The sequence below is a fragment of the Schistocerca serialis genome, chromosome 2 (genome assembly GCF_023864345.2).
Source record: "Schistocerca serialis cubense isolate TAMUIC-IGC-003099 chromosome 2, iqSchSeri2.2, whole genome shotgun sequence".
NCBI lineage: Eukaryota > Metazoa > Arthropoda > Insecta > Orthoptera > Acrididae > Schistocerca > Schistocerca serialis.
The window spans coordinates 536,926,467-536,952,829 of record NC_064639.1 but is presented as its reverse complement, the minus strand read 5'-3'; the positions used below and the strand labels follow the sequence as shown (position 1 = coordinate 536,952,829).

At 42.7% G+C, this 26,363-nt stretch overlaps 1 protein-coding gene across 1 annotated transcript in view; it reads left to right on the top strand.

Annotated features, from left to right (window-relative positions):
* The first annotated feature begins 2,300 nt into the window (after nt 1-2,300).
* Nucleotides 2,301-26,363, top strand: part of LOC126456184 (insulin-like growth factor-binding protein complex acid labile subunit) — a 225,371-nt gene continuing 201,308 nt past the window's right edge. The window contains exon 1 of the mRNA XM_050091937.1: nt 2,301-2,364. Coding sequence (XP_049947894.1) covers nt 2,350-2,364 — 15 coding nt within the window. The 5' untranslated portion in view covers nt 2,301-2,349. The remainder of the gene's footprint in view (nt 2,365-26,363) is intronic.

Sequence of the window (26,363 nt, the reverse complement as noted above, 5' to 3'; positions counted from 1 at the left end):
CACATTGTCTCCTAAATCGTTTATATGAACCAGGAACAATGGAAAGCCTTTGCCACTTCCTTGGGGAACGCCGGATACTATTTCTGTTTTGCTCGATGACTTTTTGACAGTTATTACGAACTGCCACGTTTCTGACAGGAAGTCACGAAACCAGTCACACACCTGAGACAATACTCAACAAGCACGCAATTTAATTAGAAGCCGCTTGTGAGTAACATTTGTCAAAAGCCTTCTGAAAACCTAAAAATATGGAATCAATCTGACGTCTCCTGGCGATAGCACTCATTACTTCGTGAGAATAAAGGGCTAATTGTGTTTCAAAAGAACGATAATTTCTGAAACCGTGTTAGCTATTGTCAATAAAGCGTTTTCTTGGAGGTGATTTGTAACATTCGAGCACAGTATATATTCCAAAATCCTACCGCAAATGGATGTTAGTCAAATGGGTCTGTAATTCAGTGAATTACTCCTGGTTCCTTTCTTGGGTATTGGTGTGATTCGTGCAACTTTCCAGTCTTTGGGTATGTATCTTTCTGCGAGCGAACGGTTAAGTACGGAGCCAGTATCAACATGCTCAGAAAGGAATCTGACTGGTATTTGATGTGAACCGGAAGCCTTGCGTTTCTTAAGTGTTGTAATACCGATGCCAACTTAGTCGGCGTAACCACTGGATAAATTTCTTCAATGCATCGGCCCATTGATAACACTCGAGCAAAATTTTACTGTGTAAGAGGGAGCCACTGTGGTCTCTTAATTACGACGGCAGTGTACGTGTGGACAAATTTACACACAATGCCGGTTGTGATACCCACATGTAGCCCTCTGTTTGTAAATCTTCTTTGTAAGCCCAATATTCGAAAGGCTTTCCTATCTGCCCCTGTTAAATTAAAGCTATTGAGCAAATATTGTACTCTTTTCAGAGATATTTTCGTTCTTTTTAAAGTAGATAAAGCAAGTTCTTATGATACATATTTGTTATTATTGTTTTCATTGTGTATTTCATTCTTTGGCGTCATATGATGTAACTTTTTGTGACAACACAGTCTAGACCCAAAAAATATTGGTCCAAGCGCAGACTATCACTGACGCACGTGATATTAATTTTTGAATAAGAACGAGTACTCTACTTAAGCTGTGGTTCTTACACAGATGTCGCAGTATAGTAACTCACTTGTCGATGATAGGCAGTGAAAACCTCTTAATTCCAGTAACCAATAACTTCATTCTAGAATAAAATTTTCACTCTACAGCGGAGTCTGCGCTGATATGAAACTTCCTGGCAGATTAAAACTGTGTGCCGGACCGAGACTCGAACTCGGGACCTTTGCCTTTCGCGGGCAAGTGCTCTACCAACTGAGCTACCCAAGCACGACTCACGCCCCGTCCTCACAGCTTTAATTCCGAGTTCGAGTCTCGGTCAGGCGCACAGTTTTAAAGTGCCTGGAAGTTTAATAACTCCATTATCAAAGGGAGACTTGAAAGTGCATAAATTTCTCTAACCTGTAAATAGCCTAGCTTCTACTATGTACATGCACATGTAGCAGCACTATCTGTATCACTTTATATATTTTGTGAGGAAGGAGCAATAACATTAATTCAGTTCACACAAATCAGATGAACAATGCCTGTTTTGCGGGCACGTCCTTACGTAATGATAACTTTTGTTTTATTTTAATATAATGTTTTCCGCTTATGCATTGTTAGCGACAAACCTAAGTTGAATTCTCCTGCCGATAACGTCATATTTCATCAGAAAAACTGTAGTTGCAGTTAATTTGTAATGATTTTTTTTTAGGAAGGAGCAATAACATTCACTCAGTTTACACAAATCAGACGAACAATGCCTGTTTTGCGGGCACATCCTTATGTAATTATTTCTTTTCTTTTTTTTTATATAATGGCTGCTGCTTATGCATTGTTAGCGACAAACCTAAGTTGATAAAATCATATTTCATCAGGAAAACTGTAGTTGCAGTTAATTGTGAGACTGTAACGCGTTGAACTGAATGGCATAGTCACCAATACTACCAATTTATGTTTGCTTTAGGTCTGCAGGACTGTATTACGGAAACCAGAAAAAATTCCTGTAAGAGACTGATATGATCCTTCTGCACCGGTACTACTCCATCGATATCAGGAATGATGTGGAGCAGAGGAAATAATTAGAAGTCACCCTCGAAGAGGAGGCATGTCCATAAGCTGCCCTGCTGCAACTGCGCATGCGCGGGTTCTCTGTCCGCTCCCCGTGTCTGGCCTGGTCTGTCGTCAGCCCTTGTGTTGTCAGTAGCTGGGGAGAAGCCGAGCTGGACGCAAACGTTCTGCCGATGCTGTGAGCTCTCGGCTGTTCAGATGACAATTATCTCCGTAAGTACACGCAACGGCGCGCACTTTGAGAAAGTATCTGTAGTCAAGTGGCTGACGGAAGTTTTCAGTAAAATTACAATATCGTTTGTTTACACGTAAAGAATACGGTTATAATCGAATTATTCTGTAAATTTATCGTGTTCTTCAATAACAGGAAAGTTCCGCCTCATTGACGTTAATTTGATGTATGATTTGTTTGAAACTGAATACGGCTATAAACGAATTATTCTGTGAATTTATCCTGTTCTTCAAATAACAGCAACATTCCACTTCACTGAAGTTAATTTGGTTTATGATTTGTTTGAAACTCCCAAATTGGTCTCCCAAATTGTTTTCCGCGGAAACTGGTGTTCCACGGAAAGTGTATAAGTGCTCCACGAAAAGCTGTTAAGAACATGGCGTTTTTCTTTTTCCGATGTTCTGACGCTATTAATTTTTTAAAAATCGTTATGACCTCTGTGCTATTAATCGTTATTTAAAATTGAAGCAATCGTTGAATAAAACAAGATTTTTTTCATTTTTTAATATTTTACTCATCTTCAAAATAAACAAGGTGTTCCATCAAAGTAGCAGGATTCTCAGTGTTTCCTCAGAGGAAAAGTTTGGGAACCCCTGTTCTAGAGGAAAAGCACCAGTTACATGAATCTGATTCCTCTGCCATTCGCGAGATTCAAAACACCGTAAATACTGCAGTACAGATTGATGCCATGTTTCTCGACTACAGTCTGGAGCTGTGCGACCACTATGGTCGCAGGTCCGAATCCTGCCTCGGGCATGGATGTGTGTGATGTCCTTAGGTTAGTTAGGTGTAAGTAGTTCTAAGTTCTGGGGGACTGATGACCTCAGAAGTTAAGTCCCGCAGTGCTCAGAGCACCCCTTTGTTTCTCGACTTCCGGGAAACATTCTATACACTTCCGAATCGTCGACTAGGAAATAAAATAACTACTAAGAAACATCGGAGTAGATTTGAGATTTGTTTGAAAAAGACTGTTCAATACAAAAAATTCCTTTGGGTGTCAACGTTGCTAGCTGTCTGAGGCTCTCCGAAGACGTCGCACTTGCATTGATAGAAATTGGAAATTTGTGGTAAGGACTATGGGACCAAACTGCTGAGATCATCGTTCCCTAGGCTCATGCACTACTTAATGTAATTTAAACTAACTTATGCTAAGGATAACACACAAACACACACCCATGCCCGAGGGAAGACTCGAACTTCCGACGGGAGGAGCTGCGCGAAACCGTGACATGACGCCCTTAGACCGCACGGCTGTATTCAGAGATGTCACATCGTTAGACAATTGTAGCAAAATAAAGAAACACGTGCAGATTGTCGGTGGCTAGTACTAAACGTGGAAGCTGGCCCTCAACATAAAGAAAAGGTACTGCGATGCGCGTCATTGGACGAAAATACCAGATATTGTTTTACCAAACGATTGGCGACCCGGGCCAGGACAGCAAACTGTTTACAAAATAAAGGGAAAAATGTTAATGTACTGTGAATAGTAATAATAATAACTGTGAAACGTGACCTTCATTAGCTTCTAGGGTACAGACCATATAAAAAACAAGTAATACAGTCTAACTAGTGGTGTCTACCGTAAGTGTTTAAGGTTATTTCGAGAGACGCTTATCCGAGGAAGTAATGTATTTAGTGACTCTCCTTGGATCGTATGCCGTCAGAAATTTAACATTCAGCATCTCCGGTTTGCACACACTTTTATGCTGGGTATCCCAGTAGGAATGGTCAGTATTCAGTGATGTGACAGAATGCGAATCCGTGGACGTGGGGGGGGGGGGGGGGGGGGGGGGGGGGGAGGGGAGGGGAGGGGAGGGGAGGGGAGGCTATGTGGTTGCAGCCCCCGTCCCCCCCTCCCACCCGCCTCCCCACCAAGAATTACACCTTTACTCTAAATCAAAAGAGAAAGAGAGAAAGATTCTTTGCAACATGGCTTTCAGATTTAACGCTCTCGAAAATTTTATTGCTATTATAGTTGGTATTATAACTAAGAAAATATTCTCTTCCACTCTACAGCAGTGACCAACAAATTTTTTTGTTAAAAGGCTATTACTGATATTGTGCGGCGGGGGTACCTCGGGTTGCGTATGTACCCACCTATCCTATTATTATTATTATCTGGTAACTCAAATGAAGTTGTAGTACTTATCGTTAGAAGTCGTCACCATTCGGAGCAGTATTCAGTTTCAGATTGCTGCCAATTTTGGCGCCCTCAAAGTTGTCTGATGAAGCGACATTGTATTGTCTGTGTGAACGGATGATTAATTGACTAATATCAGCAGTTGTACTTGTATTAGTAAGACATTTAATTGAAAATTTCTCAGAGGGCATCATCAGACAGCATTTCATGAAATATATGATTTTACGTAGGTTAATTGTCGCGACAAGAAGAAAAGTCACAGCGATGGTAGGCAACAATTTCCCTTTTAAGGTACTGTGCGGTGCAGCAGGCTGGTAAATTGTGTAGTTTTGACTGAATTTGTATTTGCATTAATCCATCATCTTATTCCTTATAAGCGAGGGCTCTGTCAAGCCACTGAGTAGGTTGGTTGGCGTCGTTACCGACGGCGGATGACGATCAGACCTGTAGGATTCTTGCGAGAAAGTGTTACGTAAGGTAATAAAAATATCTCGGCCGGGCAGGGGGTTTCTAGCTTGTTACAGAGCAGTTGAACGGAAGAACACGAGAGGTGTTCGATAGTTCACCTTCGAACGATCGACCTCCAACTTGGCCGCTGAAAAACATTCAAAATACAATATAAGTTATTTTTATGCAAGACAGATAGGATAGTAATCACTTTTAAATAATTAACACAGTTAAGTTTAATAAATAAAGTAATTATTAAGCCAGCAAATACGGACGGGCTACACTTGCAGGTACATGTTGTCAATATAAGATCATACAGCAGAAAGATGAGAAGGCAGGCAGAAGACAAGTGAAGTAACCTTTATCATTTGTCTCAGCTTTCTGAAACCCCCGTTTTACTGATTTCTAGAAATTTTTTTAAGTATAAATGTTCACTATGATCATAAGTGTTCTCTGGTTTCTTCACGGTTTACACTACAGCAAAATATCACCAAATACGTTCAGAAACAAATTGTATTTTCCTTGTACTGGATCATTTTAAACATTAATTAAATAAAAAATAAAAGGTGACGATTTAGGATGTATTACAATAGCGTTAATTTAATTTCTTATTCGTTGCTACAAATATGCAGCGCGTGTGAAGATGACGGTCTCTATAACGCGCATCCACGAATCCATGTGTAAACATCCCTGTCAAAATTTATACCAAAGCAGTTGGTCGGTGCGAGTCGCGGATGCCCGTTAGTTGTCAGCACTGGAAGACAAACAGTAGAATATTCCCTCTCTCACATCCTGTAACCCCGCAATGGCCGCGATACTTAACCCTCTGCCCCTGAGGTAGGCGGCCAACTTTCTTAGCTCACGACCGAATTCAACAACATCAATTAAAATGAAGCGCATCATAAAATGTTACTGTCTCTGTAAGTGTTTTTGTTCATTACTCAGCAGGAAAACGACACTCTTAAGCAGTTGACGTTTTTGGATTCGACTGTTACATGCATGTCTTTATAAAATGCACCTGACAACCGCGGACCACACGATTACTATACTTCATTCGGGCTGCAGTCCTACGGCCACAGCTCCAGAGAATTTGGAGTCGGTGCCGTGATACAAAATTTCTGTTATCTCTATACGCCTCTATCCACCCCACTCCCACCAGACACCGACCAAAATCCTTGGTTCGACGCCGAGGAACGATTGTTCGAAGGAAAGAGCTATAGCATTTTGTCCAGTAGAAGAGATTTGTTTCACAGTAGCGAAGATGTAGTGCTCACAGCTCTCAAGGCATGCATTTTAGAGCCCATGTTAACTAGACTTTTTTCTTCGAATCATCGTTCCTGCCATATCTCTGAATACTGAACATGCCTCCTCGGACACTTTGTATACTGTCTGCCAATGGAACTTTTATTATCTCCTTAACGTTTTCGCGCCTACTACTATAAACGAACCCGTGGCGAAACACGCCGCTCTCCTTTGGATCTTCTCTGTGTTCTACTACTCGTAATCAAATCATGGAGAAGACAAATGGTTCAAATGGCTCTGAGCACTATGGGACTTAACATCTGAGGTCATCAGTCCCCTAGAACTTAGAACTACTTAAACCTAACTAACCTAAGGACATCACACACATCCGTGCCCGAGGCAGGATTCGAACTTACGACCGTAGCGGTCACGCGCTTCCAGACTGAAGCGCCTCAAGTTGAATTAACGCAAGAGAGCTAGAGAACATTCAAAGAACAGTTGCGTTCTAGTACACTTTAGCGGCCTTCTATCACCGCAAACCGTCCGGCAGCTTGCGAAGTACAGATATAGTTGAAATCGGCCTTGGTTTCCTTGTGCTTTTCAGTATTGCTACAACAATTTCTCTTCTGTAGTACCAAAATTCAGTAGCATTTCTCTTGGAGCAATAATTAACTGATGTTAGATATCAGCTCTGAATCACAGTAATGTGAGCTATTTCTTTAGATACGATAACGCTGGAAGCTGAAGAAATGAATTAAAATTTGCGCTGCGGCTGTGACTCGAACCCGGCTCTTCTTGCTTACTAGGCAGATATGCTGACCATTACACCGCAGCATTATGGTCAACATAACTGCACGAGATCCGGGTTCGAGTCGTGGTCGAAGCACAAATTTTAATTCACTTCTTCAGCTTCCAACGTTATCGTAGATAAATTATAGATTTAAATCTCTCAAGGAAAATTTAATTTGAGATCTATTTCTTTGGGTGTTACAAAAAGTTATAGTCGTTGTCAGACACAGTCCAGTATTCTTACATCAGCAGTTGGAGGAATGGTTTCTTTTTATATGGTAGAGAATCTGCGTGAAAAAGCAGACTCTCACTGTACAGAGAATGGAGAAAATAATATCATCCACGGATTTAAATCCTGAATTATACTAATGGGGAATGTTTACTATTCAGGCAGAAAACTTTCAGTTCTTTTATGAATGTTGAAAGAGGGCAATATACTCTTATCTGTTTTTCGAATGTAGACTACAATGACTCGACAATATACAAGCCTCTCAAGGAGACGAGAGAATAGGTCGTTATTTCGTTTTTACGTTCTTGGACCAAAATTGGACGTAATCATATCCTTGGATAGGGGCATTATCGTCTTGGAATATCTACTGCTAGAGACAATACCTGCTCAGTGCTCACGTTAAATGACCTGATAAACATTACCACCTACCTTTCCTTTCAGTGTATCAGTAGGGCCTAATGGAAACCGCCTATGAGCGTCCAAATAACTGCAAAGCCTCTACCATTCGTCGCAGTTCAGTGTGTGCCCTTCTCCTGAAGCACGCCGTGTATAAATCTATCCTGGAAAGATAACAGAATTTGTTAGACCCCTCTGACAGCATTACGTGTTTACATTTGTCGATAGTGCAAGTTTTTGATCCGTGTGTAACTGAAGCTCTTCTTTGTATTCGCCTGGTGTGAAAGTAGCAGTCACGTCTAATTTGCTTGTTAGAAGAAGTAGCACCATTTATAGCCAAATTTAAATCAGTTGGCATTTGACGCTAAAGTCCCAAACTGCGACGTTGCAGCAAGTAGTGTATGCACAGTTCTCCGCTTCCTGTGGCGACAGTAAATTGCTTAAAACTCTATATTTCCTACAAAATTCGTATAAAAAAATCTGAGATTAACATTTTTTGTAGAGTATTAACAGAATCTTCCTATTCCAAGGCACTCTTTATAAACAGTTAGATGGCTTAGCTATGGGTTCCCCTCTTAGTACACTGTTGGCTGAAATATTTATGGACCATTTTGAACAAAATTTTCTAAAAACAGAACCTTTGAGTGCAAACATCAAATACTGGTTTAGATATGTAGATGATGTCCTGTGTATGTGGACTGGTACTACAAGACAACTCAACACATTCTTGAAAAACCTAAACAGTCAACATATAAATATCCAGTTCACTATGGAAATTGGCAACAAATCCATAAACTTCGTAGATCTCACCATCGACATCAGTACACATACACATTGTTTCAAAATTTACAGAATAACAACTACATACACAGTAATACATTCTTGCTCACAACACCCCATAGCTCACAAACATGCAGCTTTCCACTCAATGGTACACTGTCGCATATCTATCCCCATGTCCAGAGATGATTTTTAACGCAGAGTTAGATACAATAAAATTCATTGCCACAGCCAATGGCTACAATCCAGTTCTTATTGACCACATCTTACACAGGAAACAAAAACCCCTCCTCTATGCCCCACCTGCTTCCCCATCCACTGTCTGCAAGAAATGGTGTACTCTACCATTTCTAGGTCAGGTATCACAGACTGTAGCCAAAGCACTGACATCCTGCAAGTATAGAGTTTCCTACTATGTCAGGAACACTACAGCCCAGTGTGTTTTTAAGAGCAAAGACAAGATCCAGTTATTAGCCAACAGTGGGGTATACATAATCACCTGTTCTGATTGTGAAAAATTTTACATTGGTCAGTCAGGCAGAGACATATCAACTTGGCTGGCTGAACATGAACGCAGCTGGAAGTTGCAGAATTCAGACTCTGCTTTTGTTGAGCATGTACTGAGTGAGGGTCACAACTACCAGCCAGTGTCCCATGTACTTCACTTAGCAAACAAAGGCCATAAACTCAACCTGCTGGAAGCCCTGGAAATTAACAAACATCTTGCTCACAGTCCAGATCTCATCCTAAATGACCAGACACAACTCAACACTTCCCCTCTCCTGAACTTCATATAATCATCTTTGTTGTTCATTACTTCCCACACTCTCTCTTCCTACATATTCCCATTTTCCTGTAGTGATTAAGTTGTTTTATTTGTTGCAGTTGTCTTTGTATTCCACATAGGCTGTAGTCTCAATAGTTAAGGGTTTCCTTTTAACTTGTACTTGTATTACTGTCCATGTTTAGCTCCCCTTGTAGTTGTCTCATCAAATAGTGTTCACATTTTACTTTGCTCATTTATTTAATGAAAACTGGTACACAGCCACTGCTTTGATTATAATGTTAATGTTAAAATGCAGTACCACCACATTCTCAAACTGTAGGTTCCCTCAAACACCTCAATTTTCCTGCATTTATTAATTTCTGTTTATCTTATTGATATTTCTTAAGTCCCTCATGTATTCTGTATTTACATTGACAACTGTCTCTTCTTTTTTAATTGGTTGTGTATCACTCTCCATGTTTCATACCTCTTGATGCAGCCTTGTCTAGTACTAATTTTATCTTATTTTATTAGTTTTGTTTATTAATAGAAACTGTTATGTAGGCATGCTATTCCTATTTTGTGCTAAAGATTTTCCTGGCAACCCCATTGTTATTTATGTACTGTTCAGTTTTTACCATTTCATTGCAAAGATGTTACTCACTGTATGTTTCTACTTCACTCTAGATGTGTTACTTCTCTTCGAATGTTGTCTGCTAACATTTAACTTCTTTGGTGATAATACTCAGTAAATGTCTTAAGATGGCCTTGTAAGTCGAAAACCGGTTAGCAATAAAAGTAATATTGTAGAACAAAAGCAAACTGGTGCTTTTCATTTATTATTTTTTGTAGAGGCTTATAGTACTGCTAAGAATTTTAAAAATTCGTTCCTTATTTCACTTAGTGCTGAAGTCCTGTTTTCAGTTCGGGAAACAGTTTTAGACTTAACATGTCCTATCTAGAAAACTATAGAATTCATCGAATTACGTTGTCCTTTTTCCTTGATTATGAAAGTACCTCCTTCGGAAACAGATCTTTCCAAAGTTTGGTATCGCTTTCGTCTGATGTGCGCAAGTTTCGTAACCCCCCCCCCCCCCCCAAATCAATTTTTGACTTTTATCAATGTGAAGTTAGCAACAAGAATGAATCCTAAACTGTCCGTTCGCTATAAAAAACAAAAAATTAAATACTTTCATCGTATGGCTATCTACAACGTCTACTCTGAGGGAGTCGTGGAGTAGCGAAATGCACATGCACAGATGGCGCTAGTATCGCGTACACAAGGTATAAAAGCGCAGTGCATCGGCGGAACTGTCATTTGTGCTCAGGTGATTCATGTGAAAAGGTCTTCTACGTGATTATGGCCTCGCGACGGAAATTAACAGGCTTTGAAAGCAGAATAGTAGTGGGAACTAGATGCATAGGAAATTCCATTCCATAAATCGTTAGAGAATTCAATATTTCGAGATCCACAGTGTCAAGAGTGTGCCGAGAATGCCAAATTTCAGCCATTATCTCTCACCACGGAGAACGCCCTGGTGAACAGCCTTCACTTAACGAGCGAGAGCAGCGACGTATGATTATAGTTGTCAGTGCTAACAGAGAAGCAGCACTGTGTGAAATAACTGCAGAAATCAATGTGGGACGTTCGACGAACGTATTCGTTAGGACAGTGCGGCGAAATTAGTCGTTAATGGGTTATGCCAGCAGACGACCGACGAGAGTGCCTTTGCTAACAGCACGACATCGCCTGCAGCTGCTCTCCTGGGCTCGTGACCATGTCGGATGGACCCTATTTGACTGGTAAACCGTGGCCTGGTCAAGTAAGCCCCGGTTTCATTTGGTAACAGCTGACAGTAGGGTTCGCGTGTGGCGCAGACCCCACGAAGTCTTGCTGCCATGGACCCAAGTTGTCAACAAGGCATTGTGCAAGTTGGTAGTGGCTTCGTAATGGTAACGGTTGTGTTTACATGGGACGGACTGGGTCCTCTGGTCCAACTGAACCGATTATTGACTCGAAATTGTTATGTTTGGCTACTTGGAGGCCATTTGCAGTTATTCGTGGACTTCATGTTCCCAAACAACGATTGAATTTTTGTGGATGACAATGCGCCATGTCACCTGGCATACTTGTTCGCTCCTGGTTTGAAGAATATTCTGGACAATTCGAGCGAATGGTTTGGTCCTCCAGGTCGCCCGACATGAATCCCAGCGAACACTAATGGCACATAGTCGAGAGGTCAGTTCGTGCACAAAATCCTGTACTGCCAACACTTTCGCAATTATGGACGGCTATAGAGGCAGCGTGGACAGTATTTCTGCAGGGGACTTCCAAGACTCGTTGACTCCATGCCACGTCGAGTTGGTGCACTATGCTGGGCAAAAGGAAGTCCGTCACGATATTAGGAGGTATCCAATTACTTGACACTTCAGTGTATAAGTATGTCAAAAGTCTCAAATTTTAAGCAGAGCAGGTGTTGTACATCTTCTTGAAATAGGCGAGTTTCCTGCTTAAGTGGAAGGGACGCTACTCTTTGTGCAATGCAAGCGACGAGATAGCGGGAGCGCGCGGTGTCAGCCAGGCTTCCGTTGGTGCATTGCAGGCGGCAGCAGCCCAGCCCGCTCGCTGTTATTTGCCAACTAATATACTCTGTGAGTGTATTTAGATTTTCTATCACTCTTGTGTTTGGCAGACGAAATTCGCCAGGGCACATTGTATCACGTCATGACACTGTCTACAACAGCTCTAGATACTTTTATAGATGATTTGCTACAGTTCTCACGAAATCTCCAACAAGGCCGGCGCTAGCAATTTGGCCTCTTTTAACAGTCCGACGTGGCTCCAGAATTCAGTGGGCGTCAAGCTGCGGCTCGCAGTTCTCTGTCGTATTTTTATAATAATATACACCTAGCAACTGACAGCCTAATCCAGAAACGTCAACTGATGTCAAGAGTTTCTTAAGAGTGTAGTCCTAGAGCTCAGTAACAAACAAAAATAGTTACAGAGACAGTAATGTTTTAAGAAGTGCTGAATTTTAATTGACATTGGTGAACTGGGCCGTGAGCTAAGTATAGTTGTCCGCTTACCTCAGTGGCGTAAGTAGCGCTGCCATTGCGGGGTTAAAGGATGAGAGGGTGTGCGCTACTCGTACCGACCGGCTGCAGTGATACAAATGTTTTGACATGGAAGGGATATGGATTCGTGAATGCTCGTTATAGGGACGGTCATGTTCAAGTGCGGTACATACATTGCTGGAAAAAATAAATCGCAACACAAAGAAGGAGTTGTGCGACGTAAACTGAAGTTGGTAGGCGTGTTTCTACATCTGAAAGATGTCTGTTCAGCTTCCGCGCCAGTCGCTAGTAGCTCTTCTATGAGGAAGCAAATCAGGTTTGCTTTAAGTACACGCTGTAACGGTCGTGAGCGCTAGTTAGCTTTCAGACTGGAAGCGGTGAGCTAATGATAGTCAAGAATGCCATTAAGAAAACAAAGATGCTATTTATTATCAACACCTCACTGAGTTGAACAAGGCCATGTAATAGGACTACAAGAAGCTGGATGTTCCTTCTGCGATATTGCAGAAATGCTTACCAGGAATGTAGCCACTGAACTGTTACGAATCGGGTACTTCAAAGACAGTTCCGAGCCAGACGCTCTGTAGCGTGCATTCCACAGACGCCAAACCACTGCCGTTTGCAACTTCATTGGTCAAGCGAGAGCTCATTAGAAGGAAGGGCGGAGGTCTGTTATGTTTTCTGATGAAAGCTGGTTCTACCTCGGTGTCAGTGATGACCGTGTGTCGGTTAGGTGGTAGTCAGTTCACGACCTGCACCCACCATGCCTGCGTGGCAGACACACGAGACCTGCTTCTGGAGTTACGGTCTGGGATGCGATTTCATATGACAACAGGAGGACTTATAACACTAACTGCCTCTCGTTTATGTACCGAAATATATTGCTCAACAATTATGGCATTTAGGAACAGTACCATGTTAACCTCTGCAAGGATTTTTGTAGATATGACCGTGAAATGCCTAAACGGTTTTTGCCTATCGGACATGAAATTAAATTTTACAAAAGCACACAAACAGTAACAGATCTAATTTAGAAACTGTTTTAACTAGTCAAACTTACTCAAATGAAATAGAATACGGTCGCCAGCGTAATTAGGCACAAAAATGTGAAACATTTTGAAAAAAGGTAGACAGTTTTAGTGGAAAAACTCAGCCTATACTTTTTTTCTACGGAAGTGCAATGAACCCAGTCACAAGCAAAAAAAGAGTTTATAGTGGGTAAAAGCAGTACCAGAAAGATATTCACGTTCTCACAAACACAAAAGACACTGTTGCAATCATCAAAATTGATTAACTTCATCGACACTACAAAACCAAGTCACTGCTAAACTGAAATTGGGACATGAGCCTAGTCTTATTTCTTCGGATATCTTCTACACAGTACAAATTTAAATAAAATTCACGTGCAGTAAGATTCACACTATTCCTTGAAGGCAAAAAAGTAACTGTTTTCGTAGATAATGGCATTCATTGTAACTTTAGCTTCAGTGAGAATAAAACAGTAAGTGGGTGCTCATAAACTGATATTATACCTTTTAACACACAATGAGAACAAAACTCAACATAAATTTCAAGAACAGTTGGAACTTTCTACAGTCAAGTAACTTTGCTCATTTGAGCAACTTTCGATTGGGTCAATCACTTTGAGGTTTTCACAAAAGCTACTCTTATTTCCTCTTCAACTTTACCAAAATCCGCAATAATTTTTGATAACCTATTTTACTCAATTTTGAACACATTTAATCGGAGAGATGTCTTTCCTTTCGAATATCATTTTTCAAAATCTGGACACTCGGAAATCATAGTTCAAAAAGGAGAGGATCGTAATAGGTGTTATGATAGGGAAAAAATCAAGGTAGGTACATACATTCTGGTATGAGTTACCTTATATTTGCACACACTAAATGTGCTGATCCATCACTTTAAAAATCCATATTTCTTCCTCTCTCCTGCAGTGATTGCGCAATATTGGTGGCGAGTATATGATGGACTTGCAGTTGTAATTGATGTGTTCTGTTATTTTCTTCATGGCGTCGATCATCAGATTTTATTATAATTTCAGGCCACAGAGCAACATATTAAATCCATTCATGCACCCGCGACTTGGGCGCAACAAACCCAGGCCCTAAAAGCCTCACTCGGCACCTGCACAATGCACCTTCCAATCACTAGCTGCCAACTGTACGGTAGCTAGCCTCCGATTGACTCTCACTGACTCTCATGCCCACCTTTTCACTCGCACCGACCACGATTTGCATACGCTAACTCACTTTCGTTGCAGAGGGGAAGTACACCAAGTTTTAACTTGATACAAACCAAAATTCGTAAGTGTGGATCAGCAGTTACAAAGTAGCAAGTAAACATTTTTAAACAAACTTTGCATCTACCCATATTAACAAATCAATACAAAATTATTTAACCAAAATCACCCATTTCCAAATACAATCAAAGCTATTAGTCATTAAAGAGAAAATACACTCCTGGAAATGGAAAAAAAGAACACATTGACACCGGTGTGTCAGACCCACCATACTTGCTCCGGACACTGCGAGAGGGCTGTACAAGCAATGATCACAAGCACGGCACAGCGGACACACCAGGCACCGCGGTGTTGGCCGTCGAATGGCGCTAGCTGCGCAGCATTTGTGCACCGCCGCCGTCAGTGTCAGCCAGTTTGCCGTGGCATACGGAGCTCCATCGCAGTCTTTAACACCGGTAGCATGCCGCGACAGCGTGGACGTGAACCGTATGTGCAGTTGACGGACTTTGAGCGAGGGCGTATAGTGGGCATGCGGGAGGCCGGGTGGACGTACCGCCGAATTGCTCAACACGTGGGGCGTGAGGTCTCCACAGTACATCGATGTTGTCACCAGTGGTCGGCGGAAGGTGCACGTGCCCGTCGACCTGGGACCGGACCGCAGCGACCCACGGATGCACGCCAAGACCGTAGGATCCTACGCAGTGCCGTAGGGGACCGCACCGCCACTTCCCAGCAGATTAGGGACACTTTTGCTCCTGGGGTATCGGCGAGGACCATTCGCAACCGTCTCCATGAAGCTGGGCTACGGTCCCGCACACCGTTAGGCCGTCTTCCGCTCACGCCCCAACATCGTGCAGCCTGCCTCCAGTGGTGTCGCGACAGGCGTGAATGGAGGGACGAATGGAGACGTGTCGTCTTCAGCGATGAGAGTCGCTTCTGCCTTGGTGCCAATGATGGTCGTATGCGTGTTTGGCGCCGTGCAGGTGAGCGCCACAATCAGGACTGCATACGACCGAGGCACACAGGGCCAACACCCGGCATCATGGTGTGGGGAGCGATCTCCTACAGTGGCAGTACACCACTGGTGATCGTCGAGGGGACACTGAATAGTGCACGGTACATCCAAACCGTCATTGAACCCATCGTTCTACCATTCCTAGACCGGCAAGGGAACTTGCTGTTCCAACAGGACAATGCACGTCCGCATGTATCCCGTGCCACCCAACGTGCTCTAGAAGGTGTAAGTCAACTACCCTGGCCAGCAAGATCTCCGGATCTGTCCCCCATTGAGCATGTTTGGGACTGGATGAAGCGTCGTCTCACGCGGTCTGCACGTCCAGCACGAACGCTGGTCCAACTGAGGCGCCAGGTGGAAATGGCATGGCAAGCCGTTCCACAGGACTACATCCAGCATCTCTACGATCGTCTCCATGGGAGAATAGCAGCCTGCATTGCTGCGAAAGGTGGATATACACTGTACTAGTGCCGACATTGTGCTTGCTCTGTTGCCTGTGTCTATGTGCCTGTGGTTCTGTCAGCGTGATCATGTGATGTATCTGACCCCAGGAATGTGTCAATAAAGTTTCCCCTTCCTGGGACAATGAATTCACGGTGTTCTTATTTCAATTTCCAGGAGTGTATATTACAACATATCGAGAGCCCCCAGTTAAAGAAAATACACTTTATGCAAAACATAATTAATCAGAAGAAAAATTATTTGGTATCTTAGCTGTGGTGTTACAGACTCTCTTCGTTGTCCCGCTCGCCCGGACTGCAAATCTGTACGTCAGTTAGGTGATTCGACCTGTTGTGCTGTCGTCATGAACAGCATTCCAGGGGGTGTTTTCCAACAGGATAACGCTCGCCCACATTCCAGTGTTGTAACTCAACATCTCTACAGAGTGTCGACATGTTACCTTGGCCTGCTCGATCACCAGATCTGTCTCCAGTCGAGACATCATCGGACGACAACTCCAGCGTCACCCACAAACAATATTAACCACCTCTGTATTGACTGACCATGTGCAACAGGCATTGAAGTCGATTCTACAAATTGACATCCGGCACCTGTACAACACTATTCATGCATATTGCATGCTTGCATTCAACACTCTTGCAGTTTCTCCGTTATTAATGTACCAGAATTTCACATTTGCAATGGTTTATCTCGTAATTACATTAACCTGTGCTCTTGCAATGTTAAACACTTAAATAAATTACCTAGACAAATGTGTTTCACTACTCTACATTAATTATTTTTCGGTGTTGCGCTTTTTTCCCGTCAGAGTATTTGTAGTAAGGAATATGAAATTAAGTTAAGGCTCTTGTAATATAAGACAATGAGTAGAAGAAAAATGACGTTGGAATCGTTTTTTATCGTCTGTAATATTTCATTATGCATTTAAATATAAGTATGGCTGCTGTTATTAATCAATCGTCCGATCACACAGACTACACAACACTTCATCACGCTGTTACGGTGTCATGACTTCGGGGTCGCTGAGGCTGGTAGCTGTCTGAGACAGAAATGTTGCACATGATGTCGACTTCTAAAGATCAGTAACTAGGGGGCCGAAGACCAACTTACCGCTCCTTGTTCTTTATTGGTACTCAGTCTAGTCCTTACAGCCCAATAGTGGATCTTCCAGCTGTAATGGTGAGCGGATGTTGGTACGGGTTTTACAAATATTTACAGTAGGTTTCCATAAAATTATGACAACGTATTTGATAAGTAATTATTGTTATATACTTTAACTTCTTGCAGCTCTATTTTATAAATTTTATGAAAGTAACTTCCCTGCGTTATAAATCACGATTGCTGTGGAACTCATGGGTGGTTAGAAAATTTTATTACTACCAGAGACACGAAAATGAGCGGTAGGAAAAAAACAAAGATCGCCTACGTCCTCTCTGCATCAGCTCGACTGCCACAGACGTATCGGTTGTACATCAGTACCCCCCCCCCCCCCCCCTTTTGTACAATGTCCTGAACTGTACTTCCAAATTAAAGTAGCTTTCTAACGTGTTAACGAAAAAGATTTTTTGCTAGTTATGAGAGATAGTGTCAAACATCTTTTTCATTGACATGCTGTTTGCCTAAAATTATTCACATTTTGCGCTGTCAGCAACTGCCGGCATTGCCACAGCACAGACTTTTCCTTTCACTTTTTGTTGGTGCAGACAGGTAACCAAAATACGCATCTTCAGGTCAGACGTAATGATGTCATTGAACAAAATGGCCCCCTCCGTGACAACCAACGTGGATTCTTAAAAAAACACTGGTCAAGTGAAATCCAGCTCCTGCTTTTCTCACATGAAACCCTTAAAACCCTGGATCAGGACCATCAGGGAGGTGCCGAAAAAGCTTGACTCACAAGTCAGTACTGCGCCAATGCTTCTTAACGCAAGTTCTATCTTACGGGACATCAAACGAAATTTGTGACTGGATTTAGAAAATCTTGATAGGGACGTAACTTCAGACATGCTCCGTATTAATAACAACCTCAGATTTTTGAAGATAATGTGCAGTACTATCCGAGAAAAGCTGCACAGATATCCAGTCAGGTCTTGATAATAAGTTGATGTGATCAAAATATTCACAACGTGCTTTAAATATTTATAAATGTTAAATTATGAACTCCACAAAACGCAGAGACGTATTACCCTGCGACAAAATGTTGATGAGTCTCATTTGGAATTAGTCGGCTCTTGTAAATAATTGGCTGCAACGATTATTAGAGATAAAGCGCATGACAGGTTTCGGCTCATTGGTTCGATACTAGGAAAATGCAATAAGTCTACGAAGAAGTTTCTTTACTAAGCATTCGCGCGACCCTTCCTAGAATCTTGCTAACTGCGTGCGACCCATACCAGATGGGTCTAACAGACAATATGGGACACATACAAAGAAGTCCAGCACGGACAAGTTTTGTGTGGCCGCAGGAGAGCACCACGGAGATGCGGAAAAAATGGGCGGACACTTGAAGATAGACACAAGCTGTTCCGTGAAAGACTGCTTGACCTCCTTTCCCTAAGACCAGCTAACGAGAGTACTGTGAATGTCAGGAATCCAGTAAAACATCAAATCTGCGGCGTCACTGCGACCGGGAAAACATCCTGTGTGAACGGGACCAATGACGACTGAAGAGAATCGTTCAGCTTGACAGAAATACAACCCTTCAGCAAATTGGTGCATATTTCAATGCTAGGTCATCAACAACTGCCAGCGTGCGAACCATTCTACGAAACGTCATCGATGTGGGCTTCCGGAGCCGAAGTCCCATTCGTATACCCTTGATGACTGCACGACACAAAGCTATACATCTCGCCTGTACCCGTCAACACCGACAATCGACTGTTAATGACTGGAAACAGGTTTCCTGGTCGGACGAGTCTCGTTTCATATTGTGTCGAGCGGATGGACGTGTACGGGTATGGACACAACCTCATGAATCCATGGATCCTGCATACCAGCAGTGGATTGTTCAAGGTGGTGGAGGCTCTGTAATGGAGTGGGGTGTATACACTTGGAGTGAAATGGGACTCCTGATACATCTAGATACGACAGGTGACACGTAAGCATTCTGTCTGATGACCTACATCCATTCATGTCCATTATGCACTCCGACGGACATCGGCAATTTCAGCAGGACAATGCGACACCCCACACGTACAGAATTGCTACAGCGTGACTCCAGGAGCAATATCTAGAGTTTAATGACTTCCGCTGGCCACCAAACTCCCCAGACATGAACATTATTGAGCATATCTGGGATGGCTTGCAACATACTGTTCAGAAGAGATCTCCATCCCCTCCGTACTCTTACGGATTTATGTACAACCCTGCACGATTCATGGTGTCAGTTCCCTCCAGCACTACTTCAGACATAAGTCGAGTCCATGCCACGTCGTGTTGCAGCATTTCTGCGTGCTAGCGGGGGCCCTACAGGATATTAGGCAGGTGTACCAGTTCCTTTGGCTCTTCAGGGTATATACAGGATGCTCGACGACATTCTGGTGAGTGTAGAATATGGCAGCGCTGTAATGCCAGGATAGGAGCTGGACTGCAGCAGTCGCGACCAGAATCTGTGATCTGTGAAGGAGTCAGCATCCGTTCTGAAGGTGCATTTACACAGGCCATATTTTATGACGATATTTGGCTGCAATAGTGTTACCATCAAAATTGCAGCATTGTGGCTGAAATACATGCAGCATTGTGGCATGACCGGAAATATTGCTGATGTTCAGGTAGTTGCCGACGCATTGCCTACAGAGCTCCGGTTACTATCTTTAAACTCGTGAGCAAGTTCTGTGACGTCATCTCCGAACTCGATGTCTTCTTGCCCGTAGAATCGACTCTCGAATCTCCACGGCAGCCCATTCGTCATTCAGTCTGTTTTGCAGACGTGGACTTGAATCGCTCTGAGAAGACAGCGAGCATGCGAGTTCGCAGGTACCGTAGGACAGCGGACGTGCAGCATTCCCGCTACATACTTAACCGTTCTGAACGATATTTCTGCCATTAAGCTATAAATTAGTATTCATTTACTTCACACAATCATGACTTCGGCTTTACAGCCATTCTCGAGTGCAAATTAAAATATCACAAAATGTCCAACCCGCCTAAATGACAGAAGCAACCATTGGGCATGACAGTTATTATGTAACAACGTAATGTCTAATCAGGTAGCAATGAATATTATTCTGCTTATAAATAAATTTATGTAGATAAAACTTTTTCCAAGACTGCTGTAGATTTATTTTAATATTTAATATGTATTCAGAGAATTTTTAACAATTACATTGACATATAAACATTTTCGAGGCATTACCGAGTCTGTGGCGACAGTACCAGAAAACATGATATGAGGATGAATTGCAATCTCTAAATGGCGATTAGTTATTGAAATAAATTACAGAAATGAATGATAAGTTACACAACTTGCTCTTAGTCCATAAAGCAAGTTGCCATGACCAAATGAAAACAGAATAGTGCGCTTTTATGTCACAGCGACATAACAGCGACGTTGCTCTGTACGTAGTTTTCGTTTGACACAGCACATGTTTTCTCGCGGTGGAAGTGGAATAAACAAGAATACGGACATATTACCTGGATTGGACGATATTCTTATGTTTATCGTCTGAAGGGTGGACTATATCGCGAAACTTGTTCCAGATATCACTCTTCCTCTAATGGAGCACATTTGCAGTTGTATATTTTGCATCAATTTTTCGTCTTACATCCTCCACAAGTCCCACAAAACACAACTTCGTTTAATGCCATCAGATCTCGACAATCGCTCATTTCGCCTTGTCGGTGTTACTTTACAGGAGCAAGATTATCTACTCATCTTCCGGACTAACAATATGTCACGACTGGCCATACACTCCTGCGTTCTTCAGAAAGAGAGAACCAGTCGACGAGTATGAAGTGACCACAGCGCCACTCGCCATACTCGCGGAACTACAGCAGGAACGAAGGAAGCCGGTTAGCACTGATGTAGCAGAGGCGCCTTGATTTGTGAACTATGTATCCCGCAACATCAGAATCATACTCGCTCCATATCTAATCTAATTGGTGAGGGGTTGTGGTGTTGTGCTAGTTAGGTATTTAACAGGAAAGTCATGGTGGGGGATGATTACATCGGATCGGCTGCCGTCATTTGACATGTATCTCACCGTTCCGACCTGGTTGGAGCGTCAGTGTTAGAGCAACATGACTGAATAAACGTTTGCAGAATACACGGACAGGATTCTTCTAAATAGCGAAGATCATGGTAATGGAAGAGCTGCTCGTCGCCTTTATCAAGATCGTTCTTCACAGTGCCCTATTTCATCACATATCCTTTTCGCCACAGTTAAGCAATGGCTCCGAGAAAAAGTATCTTCACCGTCAACAGGCGTCACTGTGGTGCTTCAAGGAGGCGCCGCAACTCAAACTGGAAGAGGCCTTACTGCATCACTTTGAAGAGAACACGTAATCGATTACACGAGCAATTTCTTTGGATATTAGGGAGTGCAATTGTAAAACAAGTGATGTACTAGGTCACACCTAATCAATTACTTGTAAAACTGGTCGCGTTACCAATATATTTTCAAATGGTTGTAGCACAGGATGAGTGCGTTTCCGGACATGGTTTCCAATTCGGAATATTATCTTACTCACTCCCCTATACAAGTGCAAGAAGTTTGCAACGGGAATTTCTGAACACCATGCATAATTATTATAACTTGGAAACCACTACTACCGACAGGAAAATTGTAGTTGACTAACAGTGGTAAATTAGCATATGTGCTGCTTAAGACAGGCGCAACTGCATGCTACCAGTGGTATCTCAAAGTTTTAATTATTATTTTGAAAAAAATCACGCTGTGACCATGAAATCTGGAGTGAGCACTTCTCTGCTTGTTTACTCACAATGTGACACACTTCTCCAACGATGGATGACTTGATTGTAGAAGTCTGCATTTTATCTGTTCAGGAATAGTTTCACCTCGAAAAACTCCTCTTCCCCATTCTGCAAATGTCTGCCACGCAGCGTTTTTCTCATACGAGGAAAGACGAAGTCAGAGCATAATACGACGGGAGGGAGGTGGTGGGCAGGGGGGGGGGGGGGGAGGAAAATTTTTATAGCCCAAATACGCAGTAGGTGCTGCTGTGTCCTGTGCAGAATGATCTGGAATGTTGTCGTGAACCAAAAACACCTTCTTGGACAGCTTTCCGCGACGGTTCGTCTCGACAGCCTCCCATAACTTCATTAAGAAATTTTGGTAGTATGCTCCTGTGACAGTTTTTCCCTTACGACCATACTCCTTTAGCACCGCACTATGGCAGCCCCAGAAAATGCCCAGTATTACCTTGCCCGGTTATGGTTGGGCGTGTACCCTCAAACAAATTAAAATTGAGTGCGTTAATTTTTTCGAGATGGTAATTAAAGCTTTGTGACTGCGTGTCTTAAATGTACTGTAAAGTAAAGTATAATAAAGTGAAATCGTCTGTTGGCGGTGTAACATGTGATACTACGTAACCCCCCAGCTGAGACGTAAATTAATCCATGTCGGTATACGGCATTGATCGTGTTAGAGTACCCACATCATTCATGCTGTTGCAAGTTCACTTGTGGTTTAAGCTGAAGAAAGAGACAGATGAAAACTCTTGGAGCCCGTATTTAAACGAAAGCAGACGCCATAGAGCAGATAGTTGGAGAAGTAATAACAGGCGAATTACATGAAAAAAAAACTGAATCGCTGACAACCTGTTTCAACAAGTTACAGTAAATTCAGTATGCAGTTCATCAGCGCTCGAATTATCATCTGTCTCTCGAAAATAATAAAATATTCGCAGCTAGTTAAACCTGGCCAAGAGAAGTCTACTAGTAGCAAACATAGGCCTTAATTTAAGGAAGAACTTTCTGAGAATGAATGTTTCTAGCACAGCCTTGTATGGTAGTGAAACATGGACAGCATGGGAACCGGAACACAAGAGAAGTCAAGCATTTGAGATGTGGTGCTGCAGAATCCGCAGAATCGCCTAGGAAAGGAATTGTCGAAAATACTGACAAGAGGGGACAGGATGGTAGTACATTCGTTAAGACACGGCGGAATAACTCCCATGGCAATAGAGGGAGCTGTAGAGGGTATAAACTATAGAGGAAGAAAGAGATTGGAATACATCCAGCGAATAATTGAGGACGTAGGTTGCAAGTACTACTCTGAGAGGATGGGATTGGCACGGGAGAGGAATTCGTGGCGGCCCGCATCAAACCAGTCGGAAGACTGATGACTCAAAAAAACTAATCAAAAAACAGAAGAAAATAGTACGAAGGAACAACAAGAAGAGAAAGACACACAAAAAACATCCCCGAAACAAGTCTGATTAAGCTGAGAGAAGCAAGTTATTGTGTTTTGCTGCATGCGGAATCCTCAGAATGTGGTAGGAGTGCTATTCCGAAGGGCAGCATCTCTGTTTTGGTCTGAGCTACAAGGCCGTATTAGTTGCTTCTGCAGCGTCCCTCCGTCTGACGGAAATTGGCGCCCCAAGCATCCGCTCGGTCTCCCTCGCACTGCCGTTTTACCGCCGCCTGTGGCCCCAGCAAACGGCGCCCTCCGCCATCCACCATGGGGATTACATTCGCGAGGGTTGGGGAGGGCCGCGGACAAAGAGCAACGCGCATTCCACCCCTGCGTGACTCGCCTCCGCGCAGACTGCAGGGCGGTAGCTACCCCAGGCGCCTCTCCACCAACTGCACGCCTGCAGAACATTCGCAGTTACGGAGTGAATGCCAGACATTACACCCCCCTGACAACCTGATTAGTCACCGAAAGGAAATATTAAATGCTGTGGATATCCTACAGGGTGATTCAAAAACAGCTGTTGATTACAGACAAACTATGAAAGATAGAGAGATTAAAACTGTAGAAACTTCAGAAAAGGTAGGAATTTAAGGAGATGGGCCCAGGATAAACTGAAAGAACCAGGTTGTAGAGAGTTTCAGACAGAGCATTAGGGAACGATTGACAAGAACAGGGGAAATAAATACTGTAGAAGAAGAACGGCTAGCTTTGAGAGATGAAATAGTGAAGGCAGCAGAGGATCAAGCAGGTAAAAAGACGAGGGCTAGTAGAAATACTTGGGTAACACAAGAGATGCTGAATTTAATTGATGGAAGGAGAAAACATAAAAATGCAGTGAATGAAGCAGGCAAAAAGGAATACAAAAGTCTCAAAAATGAGATCGACAGGAAGTGCAAAATGGCTAAGCCAGGATGGCTAGAGGCCAAATGTAGTGGCATATATCACTAGAGCTAAGTCAGATACTGCCTGCAGGAAAATTAAAGAGACCTTTGGAGAAAAGAGAACCACCTGTATGAATATCAAGAACTCAGATGGAAAACCAGTTCTAAGCAAAGAAGAGAAAGCCGAAAGTGGAAGGAGTATATAGAGGGTCTCTACAAGGGCGATGTACCTGAGGGCAATATTATGGAAATGGAAGAGGGCGTAGGTGAAGATGAAATGGGAGATATGATACTGCGTGAAGAATTTGACAGAGCACTAAAAGACCTAAGTCTAAACAAGGCCCCGGGAGTGGGCAATATTCCATTAGAACTACTGACGGCGTTGGGAGAGCCAGTCCTGACAAAACTCTACCATCTGGTGAGCAAGATATATGAGACAGGCGAAATACCCTCAGACTTCAAGAAGAATATAATAATTCCAATCCCAAAGAAAGCAAGTGTCGACAGGTGTGAAAATTACCGAACTATCAGTTTAATAAGTCACGGCTGCAAAATACTGACACGAATTCCTTTCAGATGAATGGAATAACTAGTGGAAGCCGACCTCGGGGAAGATCAGTTTGGATTCCGTAGGAATGCTGGAACACTTGAGCCTACACTGACCCTATGGCTTATCTTAGACGACAGATTAAGGAAAGACAAACCTACGTTTCTAGCATTTGTAGACTTAGAGAAAGCTTTTGACAGTGTTGCCTAGAACACTCTCTTTCAAATTCTGAAGATGGCAGGCGTAAAATACAGGAAGGGAAAGGCTATTTACAATTTGTACAGAAACCTAATGACAGTTATAAGAGTCTATGGCATGAAAGGGAAGCAGTGGTTGACAAGTAAATGAGACAGGGTTGTAGCCTATCCCCGATGTCATTCAATCTGTGTATACACCAAATAGTAAAGGAAACAAAAGAAAGATTTTGGGTAGGAATTACAGTCCACGGAGAAAATATAAAAACTTCGAGGTTTGTCGACTCTGACAGAATTACAGTGTCATTGGCAAAGGACTTGGAAGAGCAGTTGAGCGGAATGGATGGTGTCTTGAAAGGAGGATATAAGATGAACTTCAACAAAAGCAATGGAATGTAGTCGAATTTATTCACGTGATGCTGAGAGAATTAGATTAGGAAATAAGACACTTAAAGTAGTAAAAGAGTTTTACTGTTTGGGAAGCAAAATAACTGATGCGGTCGAAGTAGGGAGGATATAGAATGCATACTGGCAACGGCAAGGAAAGCATTTCTGAAGAAGAGAAATTTGTTAACATCGAGTATAAATTTAAGTGTCAGGAAGTCTTTTCCGAAAATATTCCTACTGAGCGTAGCCATGGGTGGAAGTAAAACATGGACGATAAACAGCTTAGACAAGAAGAGAATAGAAGATTTCGAAATGTGGCGCTACAGAAGAATGCTCAAGATTAGATGGTTAGATCACGTAACTAATGAGGAAGTACTGGATAGAATAGGGGTGAAGAGGAATTTGTGGCACAACTTGACTAGAAGAAGGGATCGGTTGGTAGGACACGTTCTGAGGCATCAATGGATTACCAGTTTAGTATTGGAGGGCAGCGTGGAGTGTAAAAATCGTAGAGGGAGACCAAGAGATGAATTCACTAAGCAGATTCAGAAGGATGTAGGTTGCAGTAGGTACTGGGAGATGAAGAAGTTTGCTGAGGATAAAGTAGCATTGAAGGCTGAATCAAACCAGCCTCTGGACTGAAGACCACCACCACCACCACCACAACAACAACAACAACAACGCTAAAGACAGAAAAGTAACGCTGTGCACATGTCACTGGATAGAGGAAGGTTTAAAGATTTACGTTAGCACAGGCGACTATGCCATAGGTCAACACGAGCACCATGCGTTGCTAGAGAAACATCTAAAAGGTAGTCCATTTCATTCCACGCACTAATCAACTGGTCCCTATTCATTGAATGGACAGCTTTAATAATTCGACGTCTCTGCTCTTGAAGAGTAGTTGCCATAAGTGGAAGAAAGACTCAGTCTTTTATGTGCCCCACTGAAAAAAAAAAATCGCAAGGTGTGAGGTCTGGTGATCAGGGAGGTC